General features: G+C 45.6%; 1 protein-coding gene across 1 annotated transcript in view; it reads left to right on the top strand.

Moving 5' to 3' along the window:
* Positions 1-21,684, top strand: part of LOC120296933 (zinc finger protein 502-like) — a 30,954-nt gene extending 9,270 nt beyond the window's left edge. The window contains exons 5-8 of the mRNA XM_039318995.1: positions 904-1,030; positions 2,837-4,062; positions 14,077-14,083; positions 20,661-21,684. Coding sequence (XP_039174929.1) covers positions 904-1,030; positions 2,837-4,062; positions 14,077-14,083; positions 20,661-21,088 — 1,788 coding nt within the window. The 3' untranslated portion in view covers positions 21,089-21,684. The remainder of the gene's footprint in view (positions 1-903; positions 1,031-2,836; positions 4,063-14,076; positions 14,084-20,660) is intronic.
* The last annotated feature ends 5,545 nt before the right edge of the window (positions 21,685-27,229 follow it).

Genomic DNA, 27,229 nt, shown 5'->3' with positions numbered 1-27,229 from the left:
GCAACGGGTGGAAACTAATCAAGGAGAGAAGCAACCTAGAACTAAGGAGAAACTTCCTGACAGTGAGAACAATTAATCAGTGGAACAGCTTGCCTCCAGAAGCAGTAAATGCTCCAACACTGGAAGTTTTTAAGAAGAGACTGGACAGCCATTTGTCCGAAATGGTGTAGGGTTTCCTGCCCAATCAGGGGGTTGGACTAGATGACCTCCAAGGTCCCTTCCAACTTTACTATTATTATTATTATTATTATTATTATTATTATTATTATTATTGTTATTATTTATTTATTTGTGGATAAGTTGAGGACAGATGGACATGCAACTTTGATGTCAGCCTTGTGAGATAGTCCAGACCAGAAGCAGACCCAGAAGTACTAGCTTTAACTATTGTAAGGTTAGATCAGGTGTAGGCAACCTTGGCTCTTTTATGACTTGTGGACTTCAACTCCCAGAATTCCTGAGCCAGCCACGCTGAGGGGAAAGGGAGAGGTTTCCAAGCTGAGCCATGCTGGCTCAGGAATTCTGGGAGTTGAAGTCCACGTGTCATAAAAGAGCCAAGGTTGTCTACCCCTGGGCTAGATTAACAAAATCTGGGAAGTCTGAAAGTATATCTCTCTCCCCGTCTTACGTTTACAATCCAAAAAACTAGGGGGTGTCCTTTCCGAGATATTTTTAGAAGACCCGGGTGGGAGCCATGGTGGCGCAGTGTTAGAATGCAGTACAGCAGATTGACTGTGCTCACTGCCAGGAGTTCGATCCTGACCAGCTCAAAGTTGGCTCAGCCTTCCATCTTTCCGAGGTTGGTAAAATGAGGACCCAGGATTAAGCATTACCTTAATCCTGTTGTTCTGCAGCAGCAAAAGCTCTGATGGAAAGGCCTTGGATGTCTCTTATTCTTTGTAGGAATTTGTGGGTCTCAAGGAGTCAGAGGCGCGTTTGCAAGCAACCAAGTGGAAGGTGACACAGCCAGTTCAACAGCCAGCCGCCTGGCAAGTCCTACAGGAGGACCATGAAAACGTAGCTGGTTTAGGTAAGGAGAACAATGCATTAATCCAGCTATCCTAGCAAAGGATCCAGTTTTCCTTCTGGGAGCTGAATAGCACTGTCAACGCTGCTAACATTGGATGTTCTTGCTTTGGCAACATATGGAGATGCAGCCTTTTTCTTTCTTACACTTTACTCTTAGAATTAGATCAGTGGCTCTCAACCTTTTTAATGCCGCGACCCCCAACCGGTCATAAGTCGAGGACTACTCAACCGGTCGTAAGTCGAGGACTACTTAACTGGTGCAGCATTGTTTGCAGAATGGGACTTTTGGTGGGCTCAGCAGGGCAGAGACAGGCTGGACAATTCCTATTGGCTTTTGAAAGCCAATAGAACTAGACTCTGTTCAAGAGAGTCTATTCTACTGGCTTTCAAAAGCCAATAGAATAAAAGGGAATAGCACAGCTAAGGAAAAGGGGGGAAAAATGGCGGACTGCGTTGTTTGGCCGTGAAATGGTCATTCGACCCCAAATGGGGTCCCAACCCACAGGTTGAGAACCACTGAATTAGATGATACCGGGGGAGGAATGTGATGGGAGTTAGTTAGACATACACTATTGCAATAAGAGATGATAAGGCATGGCGGGATAAAGAACTGGGCGGAAAGCCAGCATTTCAAACTAATTGGAGAATGAGATTTATGACTGTTAGTTGTAGGAGGGAATTGTGCTTTGATTTATGTGCTGAGTGGAGGGGAAGTCAGATTTTGGCTTAATGTCATGGTTCCGACAGATGTTACTCTTCAAAGAACTTTGAGGCATTATTTACCTTAAAGAATCTTTATTCAGATAACATGGCATCGGCACGTACACAACCTCCATTTTGTTGTTTGAATGTGCCTTGCCTTCCGGCCACCTCCCAACAGGAAATTTTTCAACTAATCAGCATGTAAGATAGGCATTGCCATATCATAGCGTACTTGAGACTTGGGAAGTGTGTGTGTTTGTGTGTGTCGGTCCATCTGCAATTATTGGCAATCTTCTGCTTACCCATCAACCCCTTCACAGCGCAGGTATGCCTTGACACCTACGGACAGTTGCAGACAAGTCTAAATTAAGCGTGAAAAGGAAGCAAGGGGCAATGCAGCCAGGCTTTCAAGAATCTATCATTATAACTTAGATCAGTATTTCTCAACCGTGGTAACTTTAAGCATGTGCTGGCTGGGGAATTCTGGGAGTTGAAGTCCATGTAGCTTTAAAGTTGCCAAGGTTGAGAATCACTGATTTAAATGAATAAAATAGGATTGCGGTATTTCTTTGAGCCTGTTACCTTAACCCAGTGGTTCTCAACCTGTGGGTCGGGACCCCATTTGGGGTCGAACGACCATTTCACGAGGGTCGCCAAACAACGCAGTCCGCCATTTTTTCCCCCTTTTCCTTAGCTGTGCTACTTTGGAAAGCCAGTAGAATAGACTCTCTTGAATAGAGTCTAATTCTATTGGCTTTCAAAAGCCAATAGAAATTGTCCAGGCTGTTTCTGCCCTGCTGAGCCCGTCAAAAGTCCCATTCTGCAAACGGTGCTGCACCAGTTGAGTAGTCCTCAACTTACGACCAGTTGAGTAGTCCTCGACTTACGACCGATTGGGGGTCGCGGCATTAAAAAGGTTGAGAACCAGTGCCTTAACTGGATCTGCCTCAAAAGGCTAAGATGTTTTTTGTGCTTATTAGTAAGGAGGATCTTTAATATAATCGTTGAGTCAAAAAGACAAGCATTGGAAGGAAAAACCATTCAGAAGGAGATTAGAAACATCTTGGAGACAAATAAGCTCACATTTCTTTCTCTTCCTGTGTAGAGAGCCAACTGGGAACAGAGATCAAAGTGGAGAATTCTGAGAATCGAGGAGAGGAACCGGAGTCAACATGCAGGAGAGATCAACAGTTTAATTCTGGGAATCTGCCAGTAAAGGTAGAAATGGAGGAAGAAGGTTACAAGTCAAGAGAGCAGCAGCAGCAAAAGCCTGCCCTGGGGTGTGAGAACCAACGTACCTCACTACAACAGGAATTTACTACTGCTGTTATTGAAAAGGCCACTATTTCCAAGGAGAGTAACAGGCCTTTGTTTTCCCAGTACGACAGAGGATACCTCTACCACATGGAGCTGAGTGCAGTGCCTTCGACGGAGAAATTGGAGCTACGTCCTCAGAGATTTGAGGAGAGCTACCAGTATACAAGCACGAATCAAAAAGAGGAAAACGTGGTAGTTGAGGAAAGGTTTGAAACCACTGGGAATGCAGGGGTTAATAACGCGAAGACGTATCCAAGTAACCGTCTTGGAGAAACACGCAACTCTCCTGAACATGCCAAAACCAACAGCAGTGTGAACTCGCTCAGCAAAATCCCCGCTTGCAAAACCGAAGAAGGCTGGTATGAGTGTTCCCACTGCGGCAAATGCTTCAACAAGGCGAAATACTGGAAGCAGCACCAGAAAATTCACACCGGGGAGAAGCCCTACAAATGTGCCCACTGTGGGAAATGCTTCAATCAGTCGGGAAATCTGAAGACCCACCAAAGGATTCACACCGGCGAGAGACCCTACAAATGCTCCCAGTGTGAGAAGTGCTTCAGTCACACCAACTGCTTGAAGATACACGAGAGAATTCACACTGGGGAGACCTACAAATGTTCTCAGTGTGGGAAATGCTTCAGAGAGACGGGCATTTTGAAGAGGCATCTCCGGATCCACACCGGGGAGACCCCATACAAATGTTCGCAGTGCGGGAAAGGCTTCAATCTGATGGGAACGTTGAGGAAGCACCAGAGAATTCACACCGGAGAGAAGCCGTACAAATGTTCCCATTGTGACAAATGCTTCCGGGAGACAGGGATTCTGAAGAGACATCAACGAACTCATACCGGGGAGAGACCGTACAAATGTTCTCAATGTGGGAAATGCTTTACTCATACTAACGTTTTGAAGATACACCAGAGAATTCATACTGGGGAGACCCCATATAAATGTACCCAGTGTGGGAAAAGCTTCAGTCAGATGGGAAATTTAAAAACTCACCAGAGAATTCATGCTAGAGACAGCCTTAATACGGTACCGGATGTCCTATTGGTGAAGGACCATACAAATGTTCCCAGTGTGGGGAAGATGCCTGAGAAGCAAGAATTTTGAGGAGAGGTCAGACGTGAGGTATACAGTAGCTAGTCCTCAGCAGACTGCAATTGACTCCAAAATTTCTATTGCTAAGTGAGACATTTGTTAAGTGAGTTTGGCCCCCATTTAACGAATATTCTTGCCCCAGTTGTTAATGTGAATCCCTGCAGTCGTTAAACTAATGTGAATCCCTGCAGTCGTTAAACGAGCCAAGGTGACGCAGCAGTTAGAATGCAGTACTGCAGGCCACTTTAGCTGACTGTGTTCAGCAGGTCAGCGGTTCAAATCTCACCGGCTCAAGGTTGACTCAGCCTTCCATCCTTCCGAGGTAGGTAAAATGAGGACACAGATTGTTGGGGGCAATGTAAATATATATATATACATTGCTTACTGGTGTACACCGCTTAGAGAGTGCTTGCACTTAAAGCGGTATATAAGTCTCATAAATAAATAAATAAACTAGTAACCCAGATACTCAGTTGTTCAGTGAATCTGGCTTTCTCATTGACTTTGCTTGTCGGAAGCTCACAAAAGAGGATCACATGATCCCGGGGACATTGCAACCGTCATAATGTGAATCAGTTGTCAATCATCTGAATTTTGATCACCTGGCCATGTAGTGGTCGTAAGTGAAAAAAAAAAAACCGGTCATAAGTCACTTTTTTTCGGTGCCATTAACTTTGAACGGTCCCTGAACTGTTGTAAGTCGAGGACTATCTGTGCTTGCTTCATGAATCCATCAAGGAGCTGACTTCAAGAAGGATTGGACTCGTAATTGTAGAAGCCCTAGAAGGGTGTTTTTAGTTTGGGAAATAGTTCCAGGGTTTCATTCAGAAAGATGCAGCGATGGGCATTGAAATATGTGAAAGGATTTCAGTGAAAATGTGAAAGGCTATTTCCCTTGAGAGTCACTCTTCATGCTGACAGGAAACATGGCGTTGCTGGGCCTGAAGCTGTATAAAAGACCTTTAAAGGCAGTCCGTTCCCAAGTGAGCTCTCTGTCTGTACCATCATACTTAATAAAGTCACTGCTTCAACACTCCTTTAGAGGTAGTCCTTGACTTGACGACCATGGTTAAGCCCAAAATTTCCTTCGCTAAGTAAGGCAGTTGTGAAGTGAGTTTTGCCCCATTTTACGACCTTTCTTACCAAAGTTGTTAAGCAAATCTCTGCGGTTGCTAAGTGAGTCAATCAGAATAGAGCTGGAAGAGACCTTGGAGGTCTTCTAGTCCAACCCCCCACTCAAACAGGAGACCCTATATCAGGGGTAGGCAACCTTGGCTACTCATGGACTTCAACTCCCAGAATTCCTGAGCCAGCCATGCTGAGGGGAAAGCGAGAGGTTTCCAAGCTGAGCCATGCTGGCTCAGGAATTCTGGAAGTTGAAGTTATAAAAGAGCCAAGGTTGCCTACCCCTGCCCTATACCATTCCAGACAAGTGACCGTCTTGTCTCTTCCTAAAAGCCTCCAGTGATGAAGCACCCACAACTTCTGGTGGCAAGCTGTTCCACTGGTTAATTGTCCTCCCTGTTAGGAAGTTTCTCCTTAATTCCAGGTTGCTTCTCTCCTGGATTAGTTTTCATTCATTGTTTCTTGTCCTGCCCTCTGGTGCTTTGGAGAATAGCTTGACCCCCTCCTCTTTGTGGCAGCCCCTCAAATACTGGAATACTGCTATCATGTCACCCCTACTCCTTGTCTCTAGACTGGCCAAACCCTAATCTAATCTAACCCAGTCTAATCTAATCCAATCCAATCTAATCTGGAGGTGGTTAACCGAACCCAGCTTCCCCCATTGACTTTGCTTACAAATGGTGACCACGTGATCCCAGGACACATCCTAAATATATGCCAGTTGCCAAGGGCCCAAATTTTGATCATGTGACCGTGGAAATACTGCAACGGTCATACTGGTAGGTGTGAAAAACCAGTCATAAGTCACTTTTTTCAGTGCTGTTGTAACTTCGAACGGTTACTAAACAAATTAATGCAAGTTGCGATTTCCTGTATGTTGTTTGTACCAGGCATTATGAGAGACAAAACCAAACAAACAACTCAGGGGTAGGCCACCTTGGCTCTTTTTATGACTCGTGGACTTCAACTCCCAGAATTCCTGAGCCAGCATGGCTCAGCTTGGAAACTTCTCCCTTTCCCCTCAGCATGGTTGGCTCAGGAATTCTGGGAGTTGAAGTCCACGAGTCATAAAAGAGCCAAGGCTGCCTACCCCTGCCGTATACCATTTCAGAGAAGTGACTGTCTAGGACAGGGGTCTTCAGACTTGGCTCTTTTATGACTCGTGGACTTCAACTCCCAGAATTCCTGAGCCAGCCATGCTGAGGGGAAAGGGAGAGCTTTCCAAGCTGAGCCATGCTGGCTCAGGAATTCTGGGAGTTGAAGTCCACGAGTCATAAAAGAGCCAAGGTTGCCTACCCCTGACCAAGATGGTGTTTACTTCCTTTTTTTCCAGCAAAAAAAAAAAAAAAAGCCCCATAGGAACAAACGATTGCGTAACGCCACGAAAGAGGTTGTAAAACTCGGTTGGGTAATCTGGTGATCTGCTTTACAACCCTTATAACTTATAACCGTACTTGCCAGGCTCTGGTACGGTTGGACCTCGAGTGCTGCCAGTAGGCCTTTTAACTCAAAAAAAGGAATTTCAAACATTTTTACGACAATGACATATTTTGTAAACGATTCTTATTTTCCATTTTGTCAAGGACCATTATCCCAAGCCCCCAAAACACATCTGTGGTAAAAGAAAAGTATTTTGAAAAATGAAATCAGATCTATCTCATTCAGTTGGGCAGGCTTTTATTTATTTAGCTAGTTTTTGAGTGGCACTATTAATACAATTTGAGGGCATATTGAGGGCAATATTGAGGGCAATAGAAGAAGGGGACGACAGAGAATGAGATGGCTGGATGGAGTCACTGAAGCAGTAGGCGTGAGCTTAAATGGACTCCAGAAGATGGTAGAGGACAGGAAGACCTGGAGGAACATTTTCCCTGGGGTCGCGATGGGTCGGACAAGACTTCGCAACTAACAACAATATACAACAGAGCACACGTCCCTCTGATTGCATGGACCTGCATCACGCTTGTTGGAACAAATGCCACAATACTGCATTGTGTTTTTATTTGTAAACTGCCCAGAGATAATGCAGGTGAGATGGGCAATTTCATAAATATTTTTTTTGTAGAATTGCCTTATTTAATTTTTTGGAAAATCTTATCGCCGCTACTATTCTCTCATATATGCAGTACGTGCGTAAGGTAAGTACGTGCGTTATATCCAAGTATAATGCGTCATGACTTTCTCCTCACTTTGTTCCCAAATGTCAGAATTTATGCAATACCTTGTTTGTGAGGTCGTATGAGGCCACAATTGCATAAATAAAATTGGCAATCATCACAAGAGGTTTCATTTAAAAAAACAAGCTCAACTATTGCTATTCCCAACTTTACAAAAAACAATATAACAGCAGAGGTCTTCTTAGCATTTTATCTTAGAACTTATTTGCATTTCAAAGTTAAGACTGGCAACCAGGATACTATAAACAGTCATCAAAGTGTTTGCCATCCCCGATTTGAATGTTAACAAATAAATAATGAAAGCAAAGATTTAATAAAAACTCAGTGAACTGCAAAGCAGAGTGCCAATCTCTTGTTGCCTTTATTTATATGAATACTTGAATACAATAGGATTTTTAGCAAATATAATATGGGTGATTACATCTCAGTGTTTTATTTAAAAGTGAGATTTTTTGTTCCCCCCCCCCCCAAAAAGATCCAAGGTCGAGAAACACTACATTGCAATAAGAACCACACTCTTTGGTGCCACCTAATGGTCGCCTGGGTTTTGCAGCCCTGACCTTGAGGGGTGAGGGGGTTGGCTGTCTTCCTTAGCAGCCATTTTCTCTGCCATACAAGGAAGAAGCTTGACTGGCAGAAAACTCAGCCAGCAGGGATGTCTATGGAGATTCTCTCTCATCCAGGTCATGTTTTTCCCCAAGCTGCTTTTTTAAGAATCATCCAAGAAGAAAATCCAGTTGCCTCCTGAAAAAGTACTTTTGGGACAACCATGTCCTGGATGATTGAGAATCTCCATAGACATGTAGCTGTGCATCTTGGGATGAGCACCCTTCAAATGGTGCAGAAGTATGAACGGATTTCCAGAAAATGGAATACAGGAACCATTTGCCCTTCAGTTTGAGATGCAGACAACACAGATACAGGCCTGCACCTGTATTCAGCAGTGAAGGAATAGGGCACAAAACATCCTGCAGCCAAGAAGGCTCCACACACACTTGCACTACTTAAGTCATCTTCCTTGAAGACACAGATAAACCTCCAAGTGGCCTCAATGATACTCTAAAAGAAGGCAAATGACCAGTCTGCAAGGAGTATAAATCCTTCCATTTCCCACCATCCAGTCAGAGCTAACATCTTGGATGAATAGAATAAAATAGACTAGACTAGACTAGACTAGAGTAGAACAGAACAGAACAGAATAGAATAGAGCTGGAAGGGACCTTGAAGGTCTTCTAGTCCAGCCCCCTGATCAAGCAAGAGAGACCCTATACTAGGGGAAGGCAATATTGGCTCTTTTATGACTCGTGGACTTCAACTCCCAGAATTCCGGAGCCAGCAAGGCTCAGCATGGAAACCTCTCCCTTTCCCCTCAGCATGACTGGCTCAGGAATTCTGGGAGTTGAAGTCCATGGGTCATAAAAGAGCCAAGGCTGTCTACCCCTGCCCTATACCATTTCAGAGAAGTGACTCTCTAGGACAGGGGTCTTCAAATTTGGCCCTTTTAGGACTTGTGGACTTCAACTCCCAGAATTCCTCAGCCAGGCATGCCTGGCTGAGGAATTCTGGGAGTTGAAGTCCACAAGTTATAAAAGGGCTACATTTGAAGACCCCTGCTCTAGGATCATCCTGTTTAGGATGAGAAGCGAAAGACAAGAAGGTCCAGTTGCCTCCTGAAAAAACACCTTCGGGACAGCCAGCAGACAAGCTCTCCCTGGCGGGGAGGGAACATATTCCCCGCGCCACTCCCCGCACTTGAAGGAGGATCCGGGATTGGGGGAATCCATCCCGCCTTTTACTCGGCGCCGCGAAGAAAGTGCTATTTTAGCGCCGGCCGGGAGGGGGCGACCTTGAGAACGGCTTCTGAGGCCGCAGTCGCCAAGCAGGAGGGATCGCGAGTCGTGGGAATCGGCTGGGCTCGCAGCTCCTCACCTACCCGGGCCCAGGTAAAGGGGGAGCGGGCGCTGTCCTTACGAGCTAACCTGGGGGGGGGGCGCAGCTGGAGCAGGGCGGCCTTTGGCTTGCAATCCGGCGCTTGGAATGCGGTGGCGTGTTGCAAAGAAGGTCGCATTGCATCTCTGGCCTTCGGCCCGGGTGTAATCCACGCAGCCTAGTGCAGGGGTAGGCAACCTTGGCTCTTTTATGACTCGTGGACTTCAACTCCCAGCATTCCTGAGCCAGCAGGCTGGCTCAGGAATTCTGGGAGTTGAAGTCCACGACTCATAAAAGAGCCAAGGTTGCCTACCCCTGGCCTAGTGCATTTCATTGCATGCTTTACATTGCGTTGTGTTGCGCGCTTTGCTCGCACTTCCAACAAGCGGGGCAGGCTGGATCCTTCGTGTGCCCGGAGTGGAGGGTTGGGTTGGGGGGGCTGGCTTCTGGAGGCGGAAGGAGATCACCGCGATCCATCCATCCATCCATCCTGCTCCTTCAAGGCACCGTCCCTTCCCGCGGGGGTGGTGTGGGATGGAGTGGTGTGTGTGTGTGTGTGTGTGTGTGTGTGTGTGTGTGTGTGTGTCCTCGCTGCCCGATCCTTCTTGCCGGTGGTAAATCTTGGTGGCAGCTCCTCAGCAAGGTCGTCATCATCATCATCATCATCATACCTGGTTCCACTAGTCCAGAGGTGGGCAACCTTGGCTCTTTTATGACTCGTGGACTTCAACTCCCAGAATTCCTGAGCCAGCCTGGCTCAGCTTGGAAACCTCTCCCTTTTCCCTCAGCACGACTGGCTCAGGAATTCTGAGAGTTGAAGTCCACGAGTCATAAAAGAGCCAAGGTTGCCTACCCCTGCACCAGCCATTAAAATAATTGTTTTTAAGGGACTCACCCTGTGAGCGTCAAATTGAACAGCTGAGTGAAGGGCGCGGGGCTCTGATTTAAGAGGGTTGTGTCATTGGTTGTTTTTTAGTTGCGAAGTCATGTCCGACCCATCGCAACCCCATGGACAATGTTCCTCCAGGCCTTCCTGTCCTCTACCATCTTCTGGAGTCTGCTTAAGCTCATGCCTACTTCAGTGACTCCATCCAGCCACCTCATTCTCTGCTGTCCCCTTCTATTGCCCTCAATTGCCCTTCTCGTTAGGTGGCCAAAGGACTTGAGTTTCAACTTCAGGATCTGGCCTTCTAAAGAGCAGTCAGAGTTGATCTCCTCTAGGACTGACCGGTGTGATCACCTTGCAGTTGTATCTTTACAGAAGTGTTTCTCGACCTGGGCCACTTTAAGATGGGTGGACTTCAACTCCCAGAATGCCGCAGCCAGCCATCTTAAAGTGAGCTAAGGTTGAGAAAAACCCGGCTATAAAGTGTATGATGTTCTCACCATCAGGATAAACATACCTGAACAAGGAAGGTAAGGCCAGGCTAGAACACAGATGGAAGATCTCCGGGACAGATTGGGAAGTCAGAGGTACCCCAAAAGTAGACCGCACCAAATGATTTTCACCAATCCATGGATCTGGATTTTTTCCCAAATTTAAAAAAAAGAAAGAAATTTGATTGTGAGTGCTATTAAGTACAGAAGTGGGATGACCTGCTTCTCGGGGGCTTCTTGCCTGGAGCTTTTTAAGCAAATATTGGGCAACCATTTGTCTGGGATGGGCTGAGGAATCCTGCTCTAGGCAGGGAGTTAGACTAGATGACCTCTAAGTTCCCTTCCAGCCCTAGCGTTCTGGGATTGTTCACTTATTATGGACTTGCAGATAAAACTCTTCAAGAAGGAGATGTGCTCCTTAAAAATTCAAAAGTTTAGCAACCCCAGTTGGGGGCAGCTCAACCCTTACAGCTTTTTGACTCTTTGTCATCCAGAAGTGTCAGATTCTCGTGACATTGCAGGAACTCGGAACGCTTCTGAATTTGGAGAAACTCATGAATGTTCAACTGGTGCTGTGTATTTAAGCCTCCTCTTATGATTGGATGCCATTTGGGACGTCAAGGGTATGTGGGCACCCACTATGTTTTCCTGGTTCTTTTTAAAAGAAGTAAGAAATGTTCTTTTGCTCAGTGACTTTAATAACTATGATATTTCCACTCTAATGTGTGGAGTCCTTGGTGCTCTCCGAGCTTGCAGACATTTCATTACCTGACTAGGTAACTTTATCAGAGAGAGACAGTATGGGGCTTCCTCTCTGGATGTATACTGTAAATTGCCCTGCCATTGTCGGTGGGGGTGTGGTTTTTCTCCTTGGGATTCCTTGATAGGATATTGTTTTCTGCTTGATTGTGTTTGTCTGGCGTTAATACCCGCTTTACACCAGACAACGGTCAAGCAGAAAATAATATCCTATCAAGGAATCTCAAGGAGAAAAATCACACACCCCACCAAAACTACCAGTAGCAGGGCAAGTTACTGCATTTAAGTGGGGAGCAAACCCTATCCCCCCCACACACTGATCTTGTTACCTAGCTGAGTGAAGAAACGTCTGCAAGTAAACAATTAGAGAGCACCATGGTCTCCCCAGCTCAACCGTGAGGGATGGATATTCGCTTCTATTGTTACCTAATGATCTCGTAATTAAGGGGTGAATCTGGGTGGGAAGAATGTTTTTTTTTTTTTTAAGAGTCTACCCATTTTATTCAGAAAAAAGATTGAGAAAGGTTCTCAAATAATAACCACGGTCTTTTCCCCCCAACTCTGCGCAACCTCTTAAACCAGTGGTGGCGAACCTATGCCACGGGTGCCAGAGGTGGCGCTCAGAGCCCTCACTGTGGGCACGCACACCGTCGCCCCAGTTCTAGGCCTTCAGCTGGGTTTTATAAAACCTTTTTGCTTTAGGCCTCCGCCACCTTGTGCAAAAAAAAAAAAAAAAAAGGTTCAATCAGTCAATTTCAACTTCTCGCAGGAAAAAAAAAGATCTTGCAAAGTTGGAATCGATTGATTGAACTTTTTAGTCCCACCCCGTCTGCCGTTACTACCGCAGCCATGCCCACCCAATACCCCACACCCACCCGGCACCTGACGATGCATAAGTGGGTTTTGGGTTGTAGTTTGGGCACTCAGTCTCTAAAAGGTTCACCATCACTGTCTTAAACCAGTGTTTCCCAAACTTGACAATTTTAAGGCATGTGGACTTCAACTCCCAGAATTCCACAGCCAGCGTTGCTGGCTATGGAATTCTGGGAGTTGAAGTCCTCATGCCTTAAAATTGTCAAGTTTGGGAAACACTGTCTTAAACGTTCAATGTTTGCAAGATGCTCTGCTGAAACTGATCAACCCTTGAATTGCTCTCTCTCTCTATAGAGCCTCAGAGCAAAGAATTGGGAGGAACGGGCGATGAAAGAGCAGCGCTTTGCAGAAGCAGAGACGGAAGACAGAGCAGGAAAGCCCACCAGCCTGGTTCAGCCTCTGTATATGACGGAGCTGCCAGCATGCGGAGCATCACAAAAAATCAAAATGGAGCCTTGGCGGGGGATGGAAGAACACTGGGAGGCCCAGTGGCAGGCGTTCCTGAGGACGCTCCATCCAGGAAGGGGAGGAAACCCCGTGATGATGTCAGAGGCCTCTCCCTGGGAAGACCCCAAGGCCTTCCTGGCCTCCTTTGAGCAGGTGGCCACTGCCTGCCGGTGGCCCAGTGGAGAATGGACGGCCCGTCTCCGGCCAGCTCTGAGCGGAGGGGTGGAAGAGGCCTTCCGTAGCCTGGATGCTAAAACCCAAGAGGATTATGGGAAAGTCAAGGCCGCCATCTTGCGAGGGGAAGCCCTGAGAACAGAGAAGCAGCGACAGCATTTTCGACAGTTCTGCTGCCAGGATACGGAAGACCCCCGGAGGATCCACAGCCAGCTCCAGGAGCTTTGTCGCCAATGGTTGAGGCCGGAGAGACGCACCAAGGAGCAGATTCTGGAGCTGCTGATCCTGGAGCAGTTCCTGGCCAGCCTCCCATCGGACCTCCAGAGCTGGATCCGGGCAGGAGGACCAGACACCTGTTCCCAGGCGGTGGCCCTGATGGAGGAGTCCCTGAGGAGCCAGCAAGACGTCAAGCCAGGCAGGTGGCAGGTGATGTGCACCAGTTATTAATCTATATATATATGAATACTCGTTCCTACTCCCTGAAAATTAAGATAGACTTTACCTCCCCCCCCCCATTCAGTCTTTTCCAGTTCTCAGAGACTGCCTGGATAAGTCCCTGCAGTTTTTTTGGTGTGATTTTTCAGAAGTGGTTTGCTATTGCCTCCTTCCTAGGGCTGAGAGAAAGTGACTGGCTTAAGGTCATCCTTAAGTGACTGCCTAAGGTCGCCCAGAGTCACCTTGTAGGGGAGAGGGGTGACATAAAAATTTAATAAATAAAATGGAGGGAGGGAGGAAAGGAAGGAAGGAAGGAAGGAAGGAAGGAAGGAAGGAAGGAAGGAAGGGCCACCTTGTAGTGACATAAAAGTTTAATAAATGAGGGAGGGAGGGAAGGAAGGAAGGAAGGAAGGAAGGAAGGAAGGAAGGAAGGAAGGAAGGAAGGAAGGAAGAGTCATCTTGTAGTGACATAAAAGTTTAATAAATAGGGAGGAAGGGAGGGAGGGAGGAAGGAAGGGTCACCTTGTAGTGACATAAAAGTTTAATAAATGGGGGAGGGAGGGAGGGAAGGAAGGAGGGAAGGACTAGAACTCACAATCTCCTGATTTCTATCTTGAGGTCTTAACATCAGATCGGTCGTGTGATGACCCACTTTACAACCATCACAACTTATGACTATAGCGAGCAAGTTCCATTTCAGTCATAAGCCAAGGGCTCCGTGTATTAGTACAGGTTATGATGTAACTACTGAGCTATTTCATTTCATGGCGAAAATCAGTTTATTGGGAGAAAAAAAAACAGATTGGAGAGATCCATAAATGTCTCTTCCCACAGGAATTACTTCCCCTGCCACGTCCTTGTGTTCTGAACTGGATCATTTTTACTCTTTCAGAGGTCCTTAAATGCGGAGCGCCCGGAGTTCTTGGGGCCACATGAAGAGGCGGAGAGGAGACACTTTAAAGATGGCCGTCCAAGAGGTGATGTGCAAAATGGCTGCCTCAGACGTCACGGGGCATCGGATGGGAGTTGGTCCTTTCTTATTGACCTCTTGAAAAGCAATCTGACTTCCTAAAGCTGCCTCTGTTTTTGCAGAAATGGAAATTTTGATTTTTTTTTTTTCAAATTCTGTTTTTATTTTTCGCTGACGTTTATTTCTCCTTGGATAAAGCTTGTGAGATGTGAGCTGATCGGCGAAACTTCATCAAAACGATTCTTCTAATTATAGTGGTAGCGCACAGTGGTTATTGCAATATTGCAAGCTGACTCTGCCCACAGTCTGGAGTTCAGTTCTGAACAGCTCAAGGTTGACTTCACCCTTCCATCCTTCCTAAGTCGGTAAAATGAGGACCCCAGTGGTTGAGGCAAATATGCAAATAATGCTTACATTATAAACTGTCAGATTGCTGTAAAGTACTATGGGGCAGTATATAAGCCTAAATGCTATTGCTATTGCTATACATGGATACATACAGGTAGTCCTCAACTTACGGCCTCAATGGGGCCCAAAATTTTGGTCACTAAGCAAGAAATTTGTTTTATGACTTTTCCTGCCACATTTGCTAAGTGAATCACTGCAGCCGTTAAATTAGTAACATGGTTGTTAAGTGAATCTGGCTTCCCCATGGACTTGGCTTGTCAGAAAGTCGCAAAAGATAATCACATGACACCGGGACACGGCAACCGTCATAAATGAGTCAGTTGTCAAGCATCCGAACGTACGTCACATGACCATGGGGTTGTTGCAACGGTCATAAGTGTGAAAAATGGTAATACGTCACTTTTTTCAGTGCCTTTGTAACTTCAAACGGTCACCAAGTGAACTGTTGTAAGTCAAGGATGACCTGTACATATATACACAGACACACACACGGAGGGAGGGAGAGAGAGAGAGAGAGAGAGAGAGTGTGCCTCTCTGTCTCTCTCTCTGCAAATGGCGGAGGAAGACTGGAGCCGCAGGAGAAGGCTGAAAGAGCCACATGTGGCTCCGGAGCCGCGGGTTGCCGACCCTTGACCTCTACTATACCCCTGCATTTGGTTTTTCTTGCCTAAATGTAGACTAGGGGTCTGGCTGAGGAATTCTGGGAGTTGAAGTCCACAAGTCATAAAAGGGCCAAGTTTGGAGACCCGTGGTTTAGTGAAACAAGTTATAATGGCCCTGAAAATAAGTGACTTATTTATTTATTTATTTATTTATTTATTTTTATTTTATTAAAATTTATAGACCGCCCCACTCCCGAAGGACTCCGGGCAGCTAACAATAAAAACACAATATAACTTAACAAAACGAACAGTACAATTACAGTCATCCAGGGGTCAGATTTTATAAACCCCAGGCCTGCCGGAAAAGCCAGGTCTTAAGCAGCTTGCGGAAAACCAACAGGGTGGGAGCAGTCCTAATCTCCGGGGGAAGCTGGTTCCAAGACGTGGGCGCCATCACAGAGAAAGCCCTCCCCCGCGGCTCCGCCAAATGGCACTGCTTGGGCGACGGGACCTGAAGGAGGCCCAGCCTGTGGGATCTAACCAGACGAAGGGAACTATGAGGTGGTAGGCTGTCTCGCAAACAGCCATATAGAGCTTTAATAACCAACACCTAATCGGACTTATGACCGATTTTCACACTTAACAACTGTTGCAGCATCCCCATGATCTTGTGATCAAAATTTGGGCACTTGGCAACTGACATGTATGGATGATGGTTGCAGTGTCTCGGAGTCACGTGATCCCCATTTGTACCCTTCCCAGCCAGCATCCGATGAGTAAAAGTCAATGGGGAAAGCCAGATCCACTTAATGACATCCTGTGTCACTTAGCAACTGCAGAGATTTCCTTAGCGAGAGAGAGGGAGGGGGAGGGAGGGAGGGAGAGAGAGAGAGAGAGGGAGATGCCTCATATTTATTGCAAGAAAGGATCAAATTAAATAGTAAGAGAATTAATAGTTAGGTTCCCTTGTGGTAAGGGAGGAAGACAAGACCACAGAGAATTTAAGTTTCAGAAAAGCCCATTTTCCCCATTCAGTCACTGGTCTTCCTTCGAAAAAAATCCCTTTTTTTTCTTAGCGGTGTATGAAAGCTCTTTGTCGTATTTTGTGCCTGTTCATTTTGAACAAAGCAAAAGAGCCAACTCACCTTCTACATTCTGTTTTCCATCCCTTGCAGGCCTTGGAATCCAATCTCCAAATGAAGCTAATTCGTCTCATTCTTCAGAAGGACAGGGGAGGGTCCTAAATGGTGAGAGAAAGGTAATTAGCCTCCAGGTGGATGCATTTCTATTTTTCCATTTGCGAACACAAGAAACAGCTGCGAACGATCTACCTGCAGCTCATTAAAGGAGCTGCATCTTTCTCAGAATAAAGAGCACGTCTGTGTTTTCCGTCTTCCCCGATGAAAAAGTGAAGTGAACTAAGCCAAAAGTGTTCAAATATTTGGAGAAAGTCCTGACTCACAATTTCACTCATCTGCAAGGATTTGAAGTCTTGCTTATTGGGTTTCCAAAATTCTATATAATTAATAATAATAAAAAGTTGGAATGGACCTTGGAGGTCATCTAGTCCAACCCCTGCTCAGGCAGGAAACCCTATCCCATTTTGGATAAATGGCTGTCCAGTTTCTTCTTAAAAACTTCCAGTGTTGGAGCATTCACCACTTCTGGAGGCAGGTTGTTCCACTGGTTAATTGTTCTCACTGTCAGGAAGTTTCTCCTTAGTTCTAGGTTGCTTCTCTCCTTGATTAGTTTCCATCCATTGCTTCTTGTCCTGCCTCAGGCGCTTTGGAAAATAGCTTGACTCCCTCTTCTTTGTGGCAGCCCCTGAGATACCGGAACTCTGCTTTCATGTCATCCCTAGTCCTTCTCTTCATTAAACTAGACATACCAATTCCAGCAGCCGTTCCTCATATGTTTTAGCCTCCAGACCTCTAATCATCTTTGTTGCTCTTCTCTGTACTCTTTCTAGAGTCTCAACATATCCCATACCCACTCCTTTTTTCCCCTTTGGCATTAAACCCAGTTAATGAAACTGAACCTTGCTTCTTGGGTTGTCCATTATAGGTAAAGAACTACAATGCTCCTTGATTTACCACCGGCTGCTAAGTTACGGCCTATCTCGGGTGGGGAACCTTGGTTTTTTTATGACTTGTGGACTTCAACTCCCAGAATTCCTGAGCCAGTCATGCTGGCTGGGGAATTCTGGGAATTGAAGTCCACACATCCTAAAATTGCCCTGGTTAAGAAAAGCGATGGAGATGTTGGTCTAGGACAGGGGTAGGCCACCTTGGCTCTTTTATGACTTGTGGACTTCAACTCCCAGAATTCCTGAGCCAGGCATGTTGGCTCAGGAATTCTTGGAGTTGAAGTCCACAAGTCATAAAAGAGTCGAGGGTCCCCACCCCTGACAGAGGACTTAGGATCTGGATCCAAAGTTCCGGTGGTCACCCCTCCCCTTCGTATGATCATGCTTTGGGTCAGGGGTAGGCCACCTTGGCTCTGTTATGACTAATGGACTTCAACTCCCAGAATTCCTGAGCCAGCTTGGCTCAGCATGGAAACCTTTCCCTTTCCCCTCAGCATGGCTGGCTCAGGAATTCTGGGAGTTGAAGTCCACGAGTCACAAAAGAGCCAAGATGGCCTACACCTGCCCTAGGCTATATAAATAACACTTAGAATAGCCCTTAGACCAGGGGTGGGCAACCTTGGCTCTTTTATGACTCGTGGACTTCAACTCCCGGAATTCCTGAGCCAGCCTGGCTCAGCTTGGAAACCTCTCCCTTTCCCCTCAGCATGGCTGGCTTAGGAATTCTGGGAGCTGAAGTCCACGAGTCATAAAAGAGCCAAGGTTGTCTATCTCTGCTTTGGGTGCTTGGCAAACCTGCACCCTAGTGAGCAGTGGATTTGTTTAGCAACCACCGGTTTCTTAATGACCCCTGCAAAAAAAAAATGTAAAAATCAGGTCAGTCGCGTGACTGATCGGTTTCATGACCGTTATGACTTAACGATTGTAATGGGCAGACTCCATTATGAGCATAACTCAAGGATTATCTGTATCTTTTTTTCCTACCGCAGAGTTGTACGGAACATCCCAAAACAGTTGCGTCTTTGCAAATCGTCAAGCGGCACCTCACCCAGCCGAGCCAAGAGACCTTTGCTTGGAAAGTCCTCCAAGAGGACGGTGGGAACGCTGGTGGTCTTGGTAAGAATTTTCTCCTCAGAAAATCTGATAAGCTTCCCCTGATCCAGTTGGCTCAAGAGTCAGAGCCTGTTCAGACATCTTTGTTTCCCCAAGATGGAAATCAGGAGGTTAGTCAACCCTATGAGCTGTTATTGGATGGATGCTCCCTCGGTTGCCATTCTGCTTGCCCGTTTGTTATACAGTTTAGTCCTCGAAAAACGACTGCAATTGAGCCCAAAATTTCTGTGGCTAAGTGAGACATTTGTTAAGTGAGTTTTGCCCCATTCTACGACCTTTCTGTGCCATGGTTGTTAAGTGAATCACTGCAGTTGTTAAGTTAGTAACCCGGTCGTTAAATGAATCTGGCTTTCCCCATTGGTTTGGCTTGTCAGAAGGCCGCAAAAGGGGATTATGTGACCCTAGGATACAGCCACTGTCATAAATACGAGTCAGTTGCCAGGCGTCTGAATTCTGATCACATGACCATGAGCACGGGTAGGCCACCTTGGCTCTTTTATGACTCTTGGACTTCAACTCCCAGAATTGAATTGAATTGAATTGAATTGAAAGGGAGAGGTTTCCAAGCTGAGCCATGTTGGCTCAGGAATTCTGGGAGTTGAAGTCACGAGTCATCAAAGAGCCAAGGTTGCCTTCCCCTGCCCTAGGCCGCTTTATGACTCGTGGACTTCAACTCCCAGAATTCCTGAGCCAGCCATGCTGAGGGGAAAGGGAGAGGTTTCCAAGCTGAGCCATGCTGGCTCAGGAATTCTGGGAGTTGAAGTCCACGAGTCATAAAAGAGCCAAGGTTGCCTACCCCTGACCATGAGGATGCTGCAATGGTCCTAAGTGTGAAACACGGTCCTCATTCACTTTTTTCCAATGTCGCTGTAACTTTGAATGGTCACTACTAAATGAACGGTTGTAAGTCGAGGACTACCCAAACCAACTTGATAAGTGATCACAAAACACACTGAGAAACGTCCTCCTTTCAGCTTCAATATATGACATCAATCACTGAACCCTACTGTGATCTGATTGGCTCATTGCCAAAACAAGATGACACCTGATTGGCTCTCTAAACACTCGTGCTCATTGGCTACAATCAGATGAAGGAAAGCTACCTGAGATCAACCTAAGCAAGTTGTGCTTCCTTTTTCTGGTTATTTGGCTATAACGTTTCATAGAATACAGTTCAGATAATTGAACAAACTTTGTTGCATTACATTCTTGATTAAATTATCTTTCCATTGATATATAATTTTATGGTACTACTCCAAAAAAAAGTGGCGTTATTAGCCATCAAACCTCAAAAATACACTTTTCCCAAAAGGTTTCCACAATTTTGGCCACTACTGTAGTTCAGAAGGTTGATGAGGAGGGGCTGGTCCAGATTACCCTCAGGTAGGCTGAATTTTAATGAACAAATTCACGAGAAAAAGGTCTGTGACTGGGTGGAATAGGAATCTTGAAAAGAGCCAGCCGATCAGGAGAAAAAAATATTTTCTTTGTTGCCCTAGGTGATGGAAAGAGAAGTTTGGTGAAAGTGGAGAATATTCAGGATGAAGAAAAGAAACCAGAAGAAGCCCACGAGGCCTTTCCACTGCTGAATTTGGGGAACGTAGCACCAGCCATGGAAAGACCAGAGGGAAGAAACGAATCCCAAATCCAGAATGAATGCACTCGGCATGCCGGGAGTAGTACGGCTGCCATCATCGAAAGAATCACAAAGCCCACTTGGGATAAAATGCCATCGTTCTCCTATTATGGTAGAAAATATCGCTACAGGTTTGAACTCGGAACGGAACATTCCAGAGAGGAATACAAAATGCGCCCCGCGACAGAGGAAAACCTGCCGCATAATTCACGCTTCGATAAACCGGAAAAAATCCTCACAGCAAATCAAAGCTATGAAGTCTCCCAACACGGGAGAGGGAGCTGTTTGAAGATATTTCCGACCCTCCGGGAAGGTTGGAAGCCAAATAGCGACGCTGAAAGCAGGAAGAATTTCGTTTACATGCAGCCGCTAAACAGAACTCAGGATCCCAGGACGGAAGGGAGAATGAACAAATGCTCTCAGTGTGGGAAAGGCTTCACTCAGAAAGGGGATCTGAAGAATCACCAACGCATTCACACCGGCGAGCAACCCTATGAATGCTCTTACTGCGGAAAATGCTTCAACCAGAAGGGAAATTTAAAGACCCACCAGAGAATTCATACTGGAGAGAAGCCCTACAAATGCTTGCAGTGCGGCAAGTGCTTCATCCAAGCGGTCCTTTTGAAGAACCATCAAAGGACTCACACGGGAGAGAGACCCTACAACTGCCCTCAGTGCGGGAAAGGTTTCAACCTGGGAGGGGACTTAAAAAAGCACCAGAGGATTCACACAGGCGAGAGACCGTACAAATGCCCTTTGTGTGGGAAAGACTTCAGCCAGATGGGAAATTTGAAGAAGCACCAGACCATTCACACAGGGGAGAGATGATAAAAATGGTCCGCAGGGCATAATGCGCACAGATGGTGTAAAACAGGAGTCTCCGGCCTTGACAACTTGCTAAGACTTGTGGACTTCAACTCCCAGAATTCCTCAGCTAGCCAGGCTACTTTAGCAGCTTGAAGATGTGGTGGACGTCTACTTCCAGAATGCTTGTTGGCTGAGGAATTCTGGGAGTTGAAATCCACAAGTCTTAAAAGTTGCCAAGGTTGGAGAATGATAATGAGAATCAGACAAGGAATCCTTGCACCCAGAGAATGTTTAAAAATTTATAAATAATAACAATAATACCAAGAACAGACTGGATGATTTTAAAAGTATCTTTTCTTTAAATCGATTGTACTCAAAAGTGACCCTAATCCCAGCTACACTTAGATGCTCTTAACCCTAAAGTGGTGTTTTGTCAGTCTCAATAATTTTTAGGACTCCCAGAATTCCTCAGCTAGCATGCATTCTGGGAGTTGAAATCCACAACTCTTCAAGCCGCTAAAGTTGACAAAGTTTGGCTAAAAATGTAAGCAACTCAGAGAGTCACTCTTTTTTTTTTTAATTTTGGCATATCAAAATAAATAACCTGCCTCGAAAAATACCTCCCCGGATATTCTTGTTTATTTGTGTACACCGATGAAATGTCCATATTGCTCGAACCAACTTTGGTTATGAAATGTCCATGTTGCTTGTGTCAACTTTAATCCAAGGTTTTCTTGTTTTTATGGGTTTTCATCTCAACGTGAAGGGTAATGTGAGACTCGAATGACCAGGGCTAATTAAACTGATTAATTGCTCATGCATATGCAGAGGAATCTAGTCAACTAACAGTACTATTTTGGTACTAGATGATGATGATGATGATAAAAAAGTTGGAAGGGATCTTGGAGGTCATCTAATCCAACCCCTGCTCAGGCAGGAAACCCTATACCATTTCAGACAAATGGCTGTCCAGTCTCTTCTTAAAAACTTCCAGTGTTGGAGCATTCACCACTTCTGGAGGCAGGTGTTCCACTGGTTAATTGTTCTAACTGTCAGGAAGTTTCTCCTTAGTTCTAGGTTGCTTCTCTCCTTGATTAGTTTCCATCCGTTGCTTCTTGTCCTGCCTTCAGGCGCTTTGGAAAATAGCTTGACTCCCTCTTCTTTGTGGCAGCCCCTGAGATATTGGAACACTCCTATCATGTCCCCCCTCGTCCTTCTCTTAATTAAACGAGACATACCCAATTCCAGCAACCATTCCTTATATGTTTTAGCCTCCAGTCCCCTGATCATCTTTGTTGTTCTTCTCTGCACTCTTTCTAGAATCTCAACATCTTTTTTACATCGTGGTGACCAAAACTGGATGCAGTATTGCAAGTGTGGCCTTACCAAGGCATTGTAGAGTGGTAATACTTCACGTGATCTTTATTCTATCCTTCTGTTAATGCAGCCTAGCACTGTGTTGGCTTTTTTGGCAGCTGCAGCACACTGCTGTCTCATATTTAAGTGATTGTCCACTAGGACTCCGTGGTCCCTCTCACAGTTACTACTATTGAGCAAGGTACCCCCTATACTATACCTGTACATTTGGTTTTTCTTACCTAAATGTAGAACCTTACTTTTTTCACCACTGAATTTCATTTTGTTAGATAGCGCCCAGTGTTCAAGTCTGTCCAGATCCTCCTGTATCCTAAGCCTGTCTTCTGGAGTATTGGCTATTCCTGCCAGGAGTGTTGGCTATTCCTGAGGTTCAGCAGAATTTGAGAGAGGTTGGATTTTGTTTGTAGCTATGTAGAGATTCTAGGCTGATTTCTCTTTCGATTCCACCCCCGGTTCTGCCAGTCATTCTCGTATAGGTAAGTACTTTTTATATCCCAGGATCAATGCATCCACAGAACCCTCTCTATTTTCCATGTTATTCACCCAAATATAAACTATTAGGGCTTTGTGTCTCGTTAGATTCAGTTTCCTTCCCCCCTCCCCCAATAAAGGATTTCAGAGATAATTTGGAAAAGATATTTCAAGAGATGTGGAAGAGTAAACAGAATCTAGGTCTGCTGCTCTTTAAAGCAGCTGCATCTTTTCCCTGGCACAGCCCACAAAAAGCTACTTTAAAGAGTTGTGGTCAGAGACTGAATTTAAACTGTACTTTTCAAAGCCTGTTTTTGAAATTCAAAACAATTACATACCTCTACCAACCCTATATGTATACAATATTTTTTTTAAAAAAGCATTATGCCATAAAGCACCAGTAGCAACTTCTGGAGCTGATAGTCTAATTTCACAAAAAAAGCAGCCCGCAAATTAATCATTTTCCATCTCTCCCTCCTGCCATATTGTTAAATGCAAGTTGAAACAACTTTATCTGATTCTCTAATACCCCAAACGTTGGGCTAGGGCAGGGGTAGGCAACCTTGGCTCTTTTATGACGCGTGGACTTCAACTCCCAGAATTCCTGAGCCAGCCTGGCTCAGCTTGGAAACCTCTCCCTTTCCCCTCAGCATGGCTGGCTCAGGAATTCTGGGAGTTGGAGTCCACAAGTCATAAAAGAGCCAAGGTTGCCCACCCCTGGGCTAGGGTGAGGCTGAAGCCCAACACCAAAACTTTTGTGTGTGGGTTTTTTAAAAGTGTGGGGAGGGATCTTTTGGCTGCTTTTGTGAATCACCCAGGCTTATAATACAGGAGATGAGTGACAGGTGTGTCCTTTAAATAAATTAATGAATTCATTTTCTACAGTTATCCTCTATTCTCGAAATTTTCCTGGTGTTCCCTGTGTTTTTTTCCCTTCTGCCTTTGGTTTGAATTCCTTGCGGTTATCACTGCTTCACATCCTAGAATGTGAAGTGAAATGGGCCTTAGAAAATCTGAGCAACAACAAAGCTAGTGGAGGTGACAGTATTCCAGCTGAGCTATTCAAAATCTTAAAAGACGATGCAGTAAAAGTGCTACACTCAATTTGCCAGCAAATTTGGAAAAATCAACAGTGGCCACAGGATTGGAAAAGGTCAGTTTACATTCCAATTCCAAAGAAAGGCAATGCCAAAGAATGTTCAAACTATCGCACCATTGCACTCATTTCACATGCTAGTAAAGTTATGCTTAAAATCCTACAAGCTAGACTCCAGCAGTATGTGGATCGAGAACTACCAGAAGTACAGGCAGGATTTCGAAGAGGCAGAGGAACTAGAGATCAAATTGCCAACATACACTGGATCATGGAGAAAGCTAGGGAGTTCCAGAAAAACATCTACTTCTGCTTCATTGACTATGCAAAAGCCTTTGATTGTGTGGATCACAACAAATTGTGGCAAGTTCTTAAAGAGATGGGAGTACCAGACCATCTCATTTGTCTCTTGAGAAACCTATATGCGGGTCAAGAAGCAACAGTGAGAACGAACACGGAACCACTGATTGGTTCAAAATTGGAAAAGGAGTCCGGCAAGGCTGTATACTGTCGCCCTGCCTATTTAACTTATATGCAGAGCACATCATGAGAAAGGCAGGGCTAGATGAATCAAAAGTTGGAATTAAAATTGCCGGGAGAAATATCAACAACCTAAGATATGCAGATGATACCACTCTAATGGCAGAAAGTGAAGAGGAACTAAAGAGCCTCTTGATGCGGGTGAAGAAGGAGAGTGCAAAAGTTGGCTTGAAACTCAACATTAAGAAAACCAAAATCATGGCATCCGGCCCTCTCAATTCCTGGCAAATAGATGGGGAAGAAATGGAGGTAGTGACAGATTTTATTTTCCTGGGCTCCAAGATCACCTCAGATGGGGACTGCAGCCAAGAAATTAAAAGACGCTTGCTCCTGGGAAGGAAAGCTATGGCAAATCTAGACAGTATACTAAAAAGCAGAGACATCACCCTGCCAACAAAAGTGCATAGTCAAGGCCATGGTTTTCCCAGTTGCAATGTATGGCTGTGAAAGTTGGACCATAAGAAAGGCTGAGCGCCAAAGAATTGAGGCCTTTGAACTATGGTGCTGGAGAAGACTCCTGCGAGTCCCTTGGACTGCAAGGCGTTCAAACCGGTCAGTCCTAGAAGAGATCAACCCCGACTGCTCTTTAGAAGGCCAGATCCTGAAGTTGAAACTCAAATACTTTGGCCACCTAATGAGAAGGAAGGACTCACTGGAGAAGGGCCTAATGCTGGGAAAGATTGAGGGCAATAGAAGAAGGGGACGACAGAGAATGAGATGGCTGGATGGAGTCACTGAAGCAGTAGGTGTGAACTTAAATGGACTCCAGAAAATGGTAGAGGACAGGAAGACCTGGAGAAACGTTATCCATGGGGTCATGATGGGTCGGACACGACTTCACAATTAACAACAACAATCACTGCTTTTATACAAGGGGAGAGGTAAGGTGATGGGAATAGACAGAAAATTGTGAGTTTCCTGGCAGTTTTGTGTTGTCAAGATCCAAACTTCCTAATCTTTTAATTTAAGCAAAATTTGATTTGCCTTTTCCATGCAAGCAGTTCTGAGCTGTGGAGGACATTAAGAAGGGGCAATCTGGAAGAGTGGGGCAATGAACGTGTTGCCCTCCAGAGGCTTTGGGTGTCAGTTCTCATACCCTGACGCAACACACACACACTACACGTAGATACACTGATTGGTGGACAGGAATGAAGGAGCCTAAAAATGTCAGGAAGACACCAGATTGCCAAAACTTGTTGAAACAGAGAGGGTGTGCCTTTTTTTTTTCTTCTTTCCATGGTATCTAGCCGGTAGTAGAAAAGAGGATTTTTCTCAGTTTAGATCGGGGTAGGCAACCTTGCCTCTTTTATGACTCGTGGACTTCAACTCCCAGAATTCCTGAGCCAGCCAAGCTGAGGGAAAAGGGAGAGGTTTCCAAGCTGAGCCCTGCTGGCTCAGGAATTCTGGGAGTTGAAGTCCACGAGTCACAAAAGAGCCAAGATAGCCTATACCTGCCCTAGGCTATATAAATAACACTTAGAATAGCCCTTAGACCAGGGGTAGGCAACCTTGGCTCTTTTATGACTCGTGGACTTCAACTCCCAGAATTCCTGAGCCAGCATGGCTCAGCTTGGAAACCTCTCCCTTTCCCCTCAGCATGGCTGGCTCAGGAATTCTGGGAGTTGAAGTCCACGAGTCATAAAAGAGGCAAGGTGGCGTACCCCTGGTTTAGATCAATGTTTCCCAACCTTGGCAACTTTTACATGTGGGAACTTCAATTCACAGACTCGCCCAGGCCAGCAAGTTTTAACTTGTGTGTGGAACCTCTGCTGAAGTTGCTAGCTGGAGAATTCTTGACATTGAAAATTGCCAAGGTGATGAAACCCTGGTTTAGATCACTGTTACATAATCAGAGTAGCTTGCTCACAGGTCCTTAGGTAACCTGAAAGGTGGAGGGAAACTATCCAGGTGATCCCAAGGTGGTTTTTTTAATGAGGCAACTGGGCTGGATGAGAAGCGAAACGTCTTCAGAGAAAAACAAAGTCCAGTTGCCGTGTGGAAAAGCGTCTTTGGAAGAACTATGATCTGGATGATTGAGGATCTCCATAGACGTATCCAGGTGAACCGCTTTCTGTTGACTCTGAGCTTGGTCTATCACTCCCTCCACTTCTGCCCAATCAGGACCCGGAGTTTTGGGTTGGAATAGGTAAGGGTCCCCACTGGAACAAAACAGATTTTACAAGCCGTCGAATTCCAATCAGTTTGAACAATCTTCTCCAGAACCTCTAGAGAGGTTGCATTTTCACTCTTAGCCACAGCAAGCCTGTTGCTATTAGGGCACGGGTCGGCAACCTGCGGCTCCAGAGTCGCAATGTGGCTCTTTGAGCCTTCTCCTGTGGCTCCCAGCCTCCTCCGCCATTTGCAGAGACAGAGAGAGGAACGGTTGCTGAAATTGAGTATGTCTAGTTTAATGAGGAGAAGGACGAGGGGGGACATGATAGCAGTGTTCCAGTATCTCAGGGGCTGCCACAAAGAAGAGGGAGTCAAGCTATTCTCCAAAGTGCCTGAAGGCAGGACAAGAAGCAACGGATGGAAACTAACCGAAGAGAGAAGCAACCTAGAACTAAGGAAAAACTTCCTGACAGTTAGAACAATTAACCAATGGAACAAACTGCCTCCAGAAGCGGTGAATGCTCCAACACTGGAAGTTTTTAAGAAGAGACTGGACAGCCATTTGTCTG

Source organism: Crotalus tigris, unplaced genomic scaffold (assembly GCF_016545835.1).
Source record: "Crotalus tigris isolate CLP2741 ecotype Arizona unplaced genomic scaffold, ASM1654583v1 scf7180000021815.149296, whole genome shotgun sequence".
Lineage (NCBI taxonomy): Eukaryota > Metazoa > Chordata > Lepidosauria > Squamata > Viperidae > Crotalus > Crotalus tigris.
The sequence above is the reverse complement of the archived record's forward strand: the minus strand, read 5'-3'. Positions and strand labels throughout refer to the sequence as shown.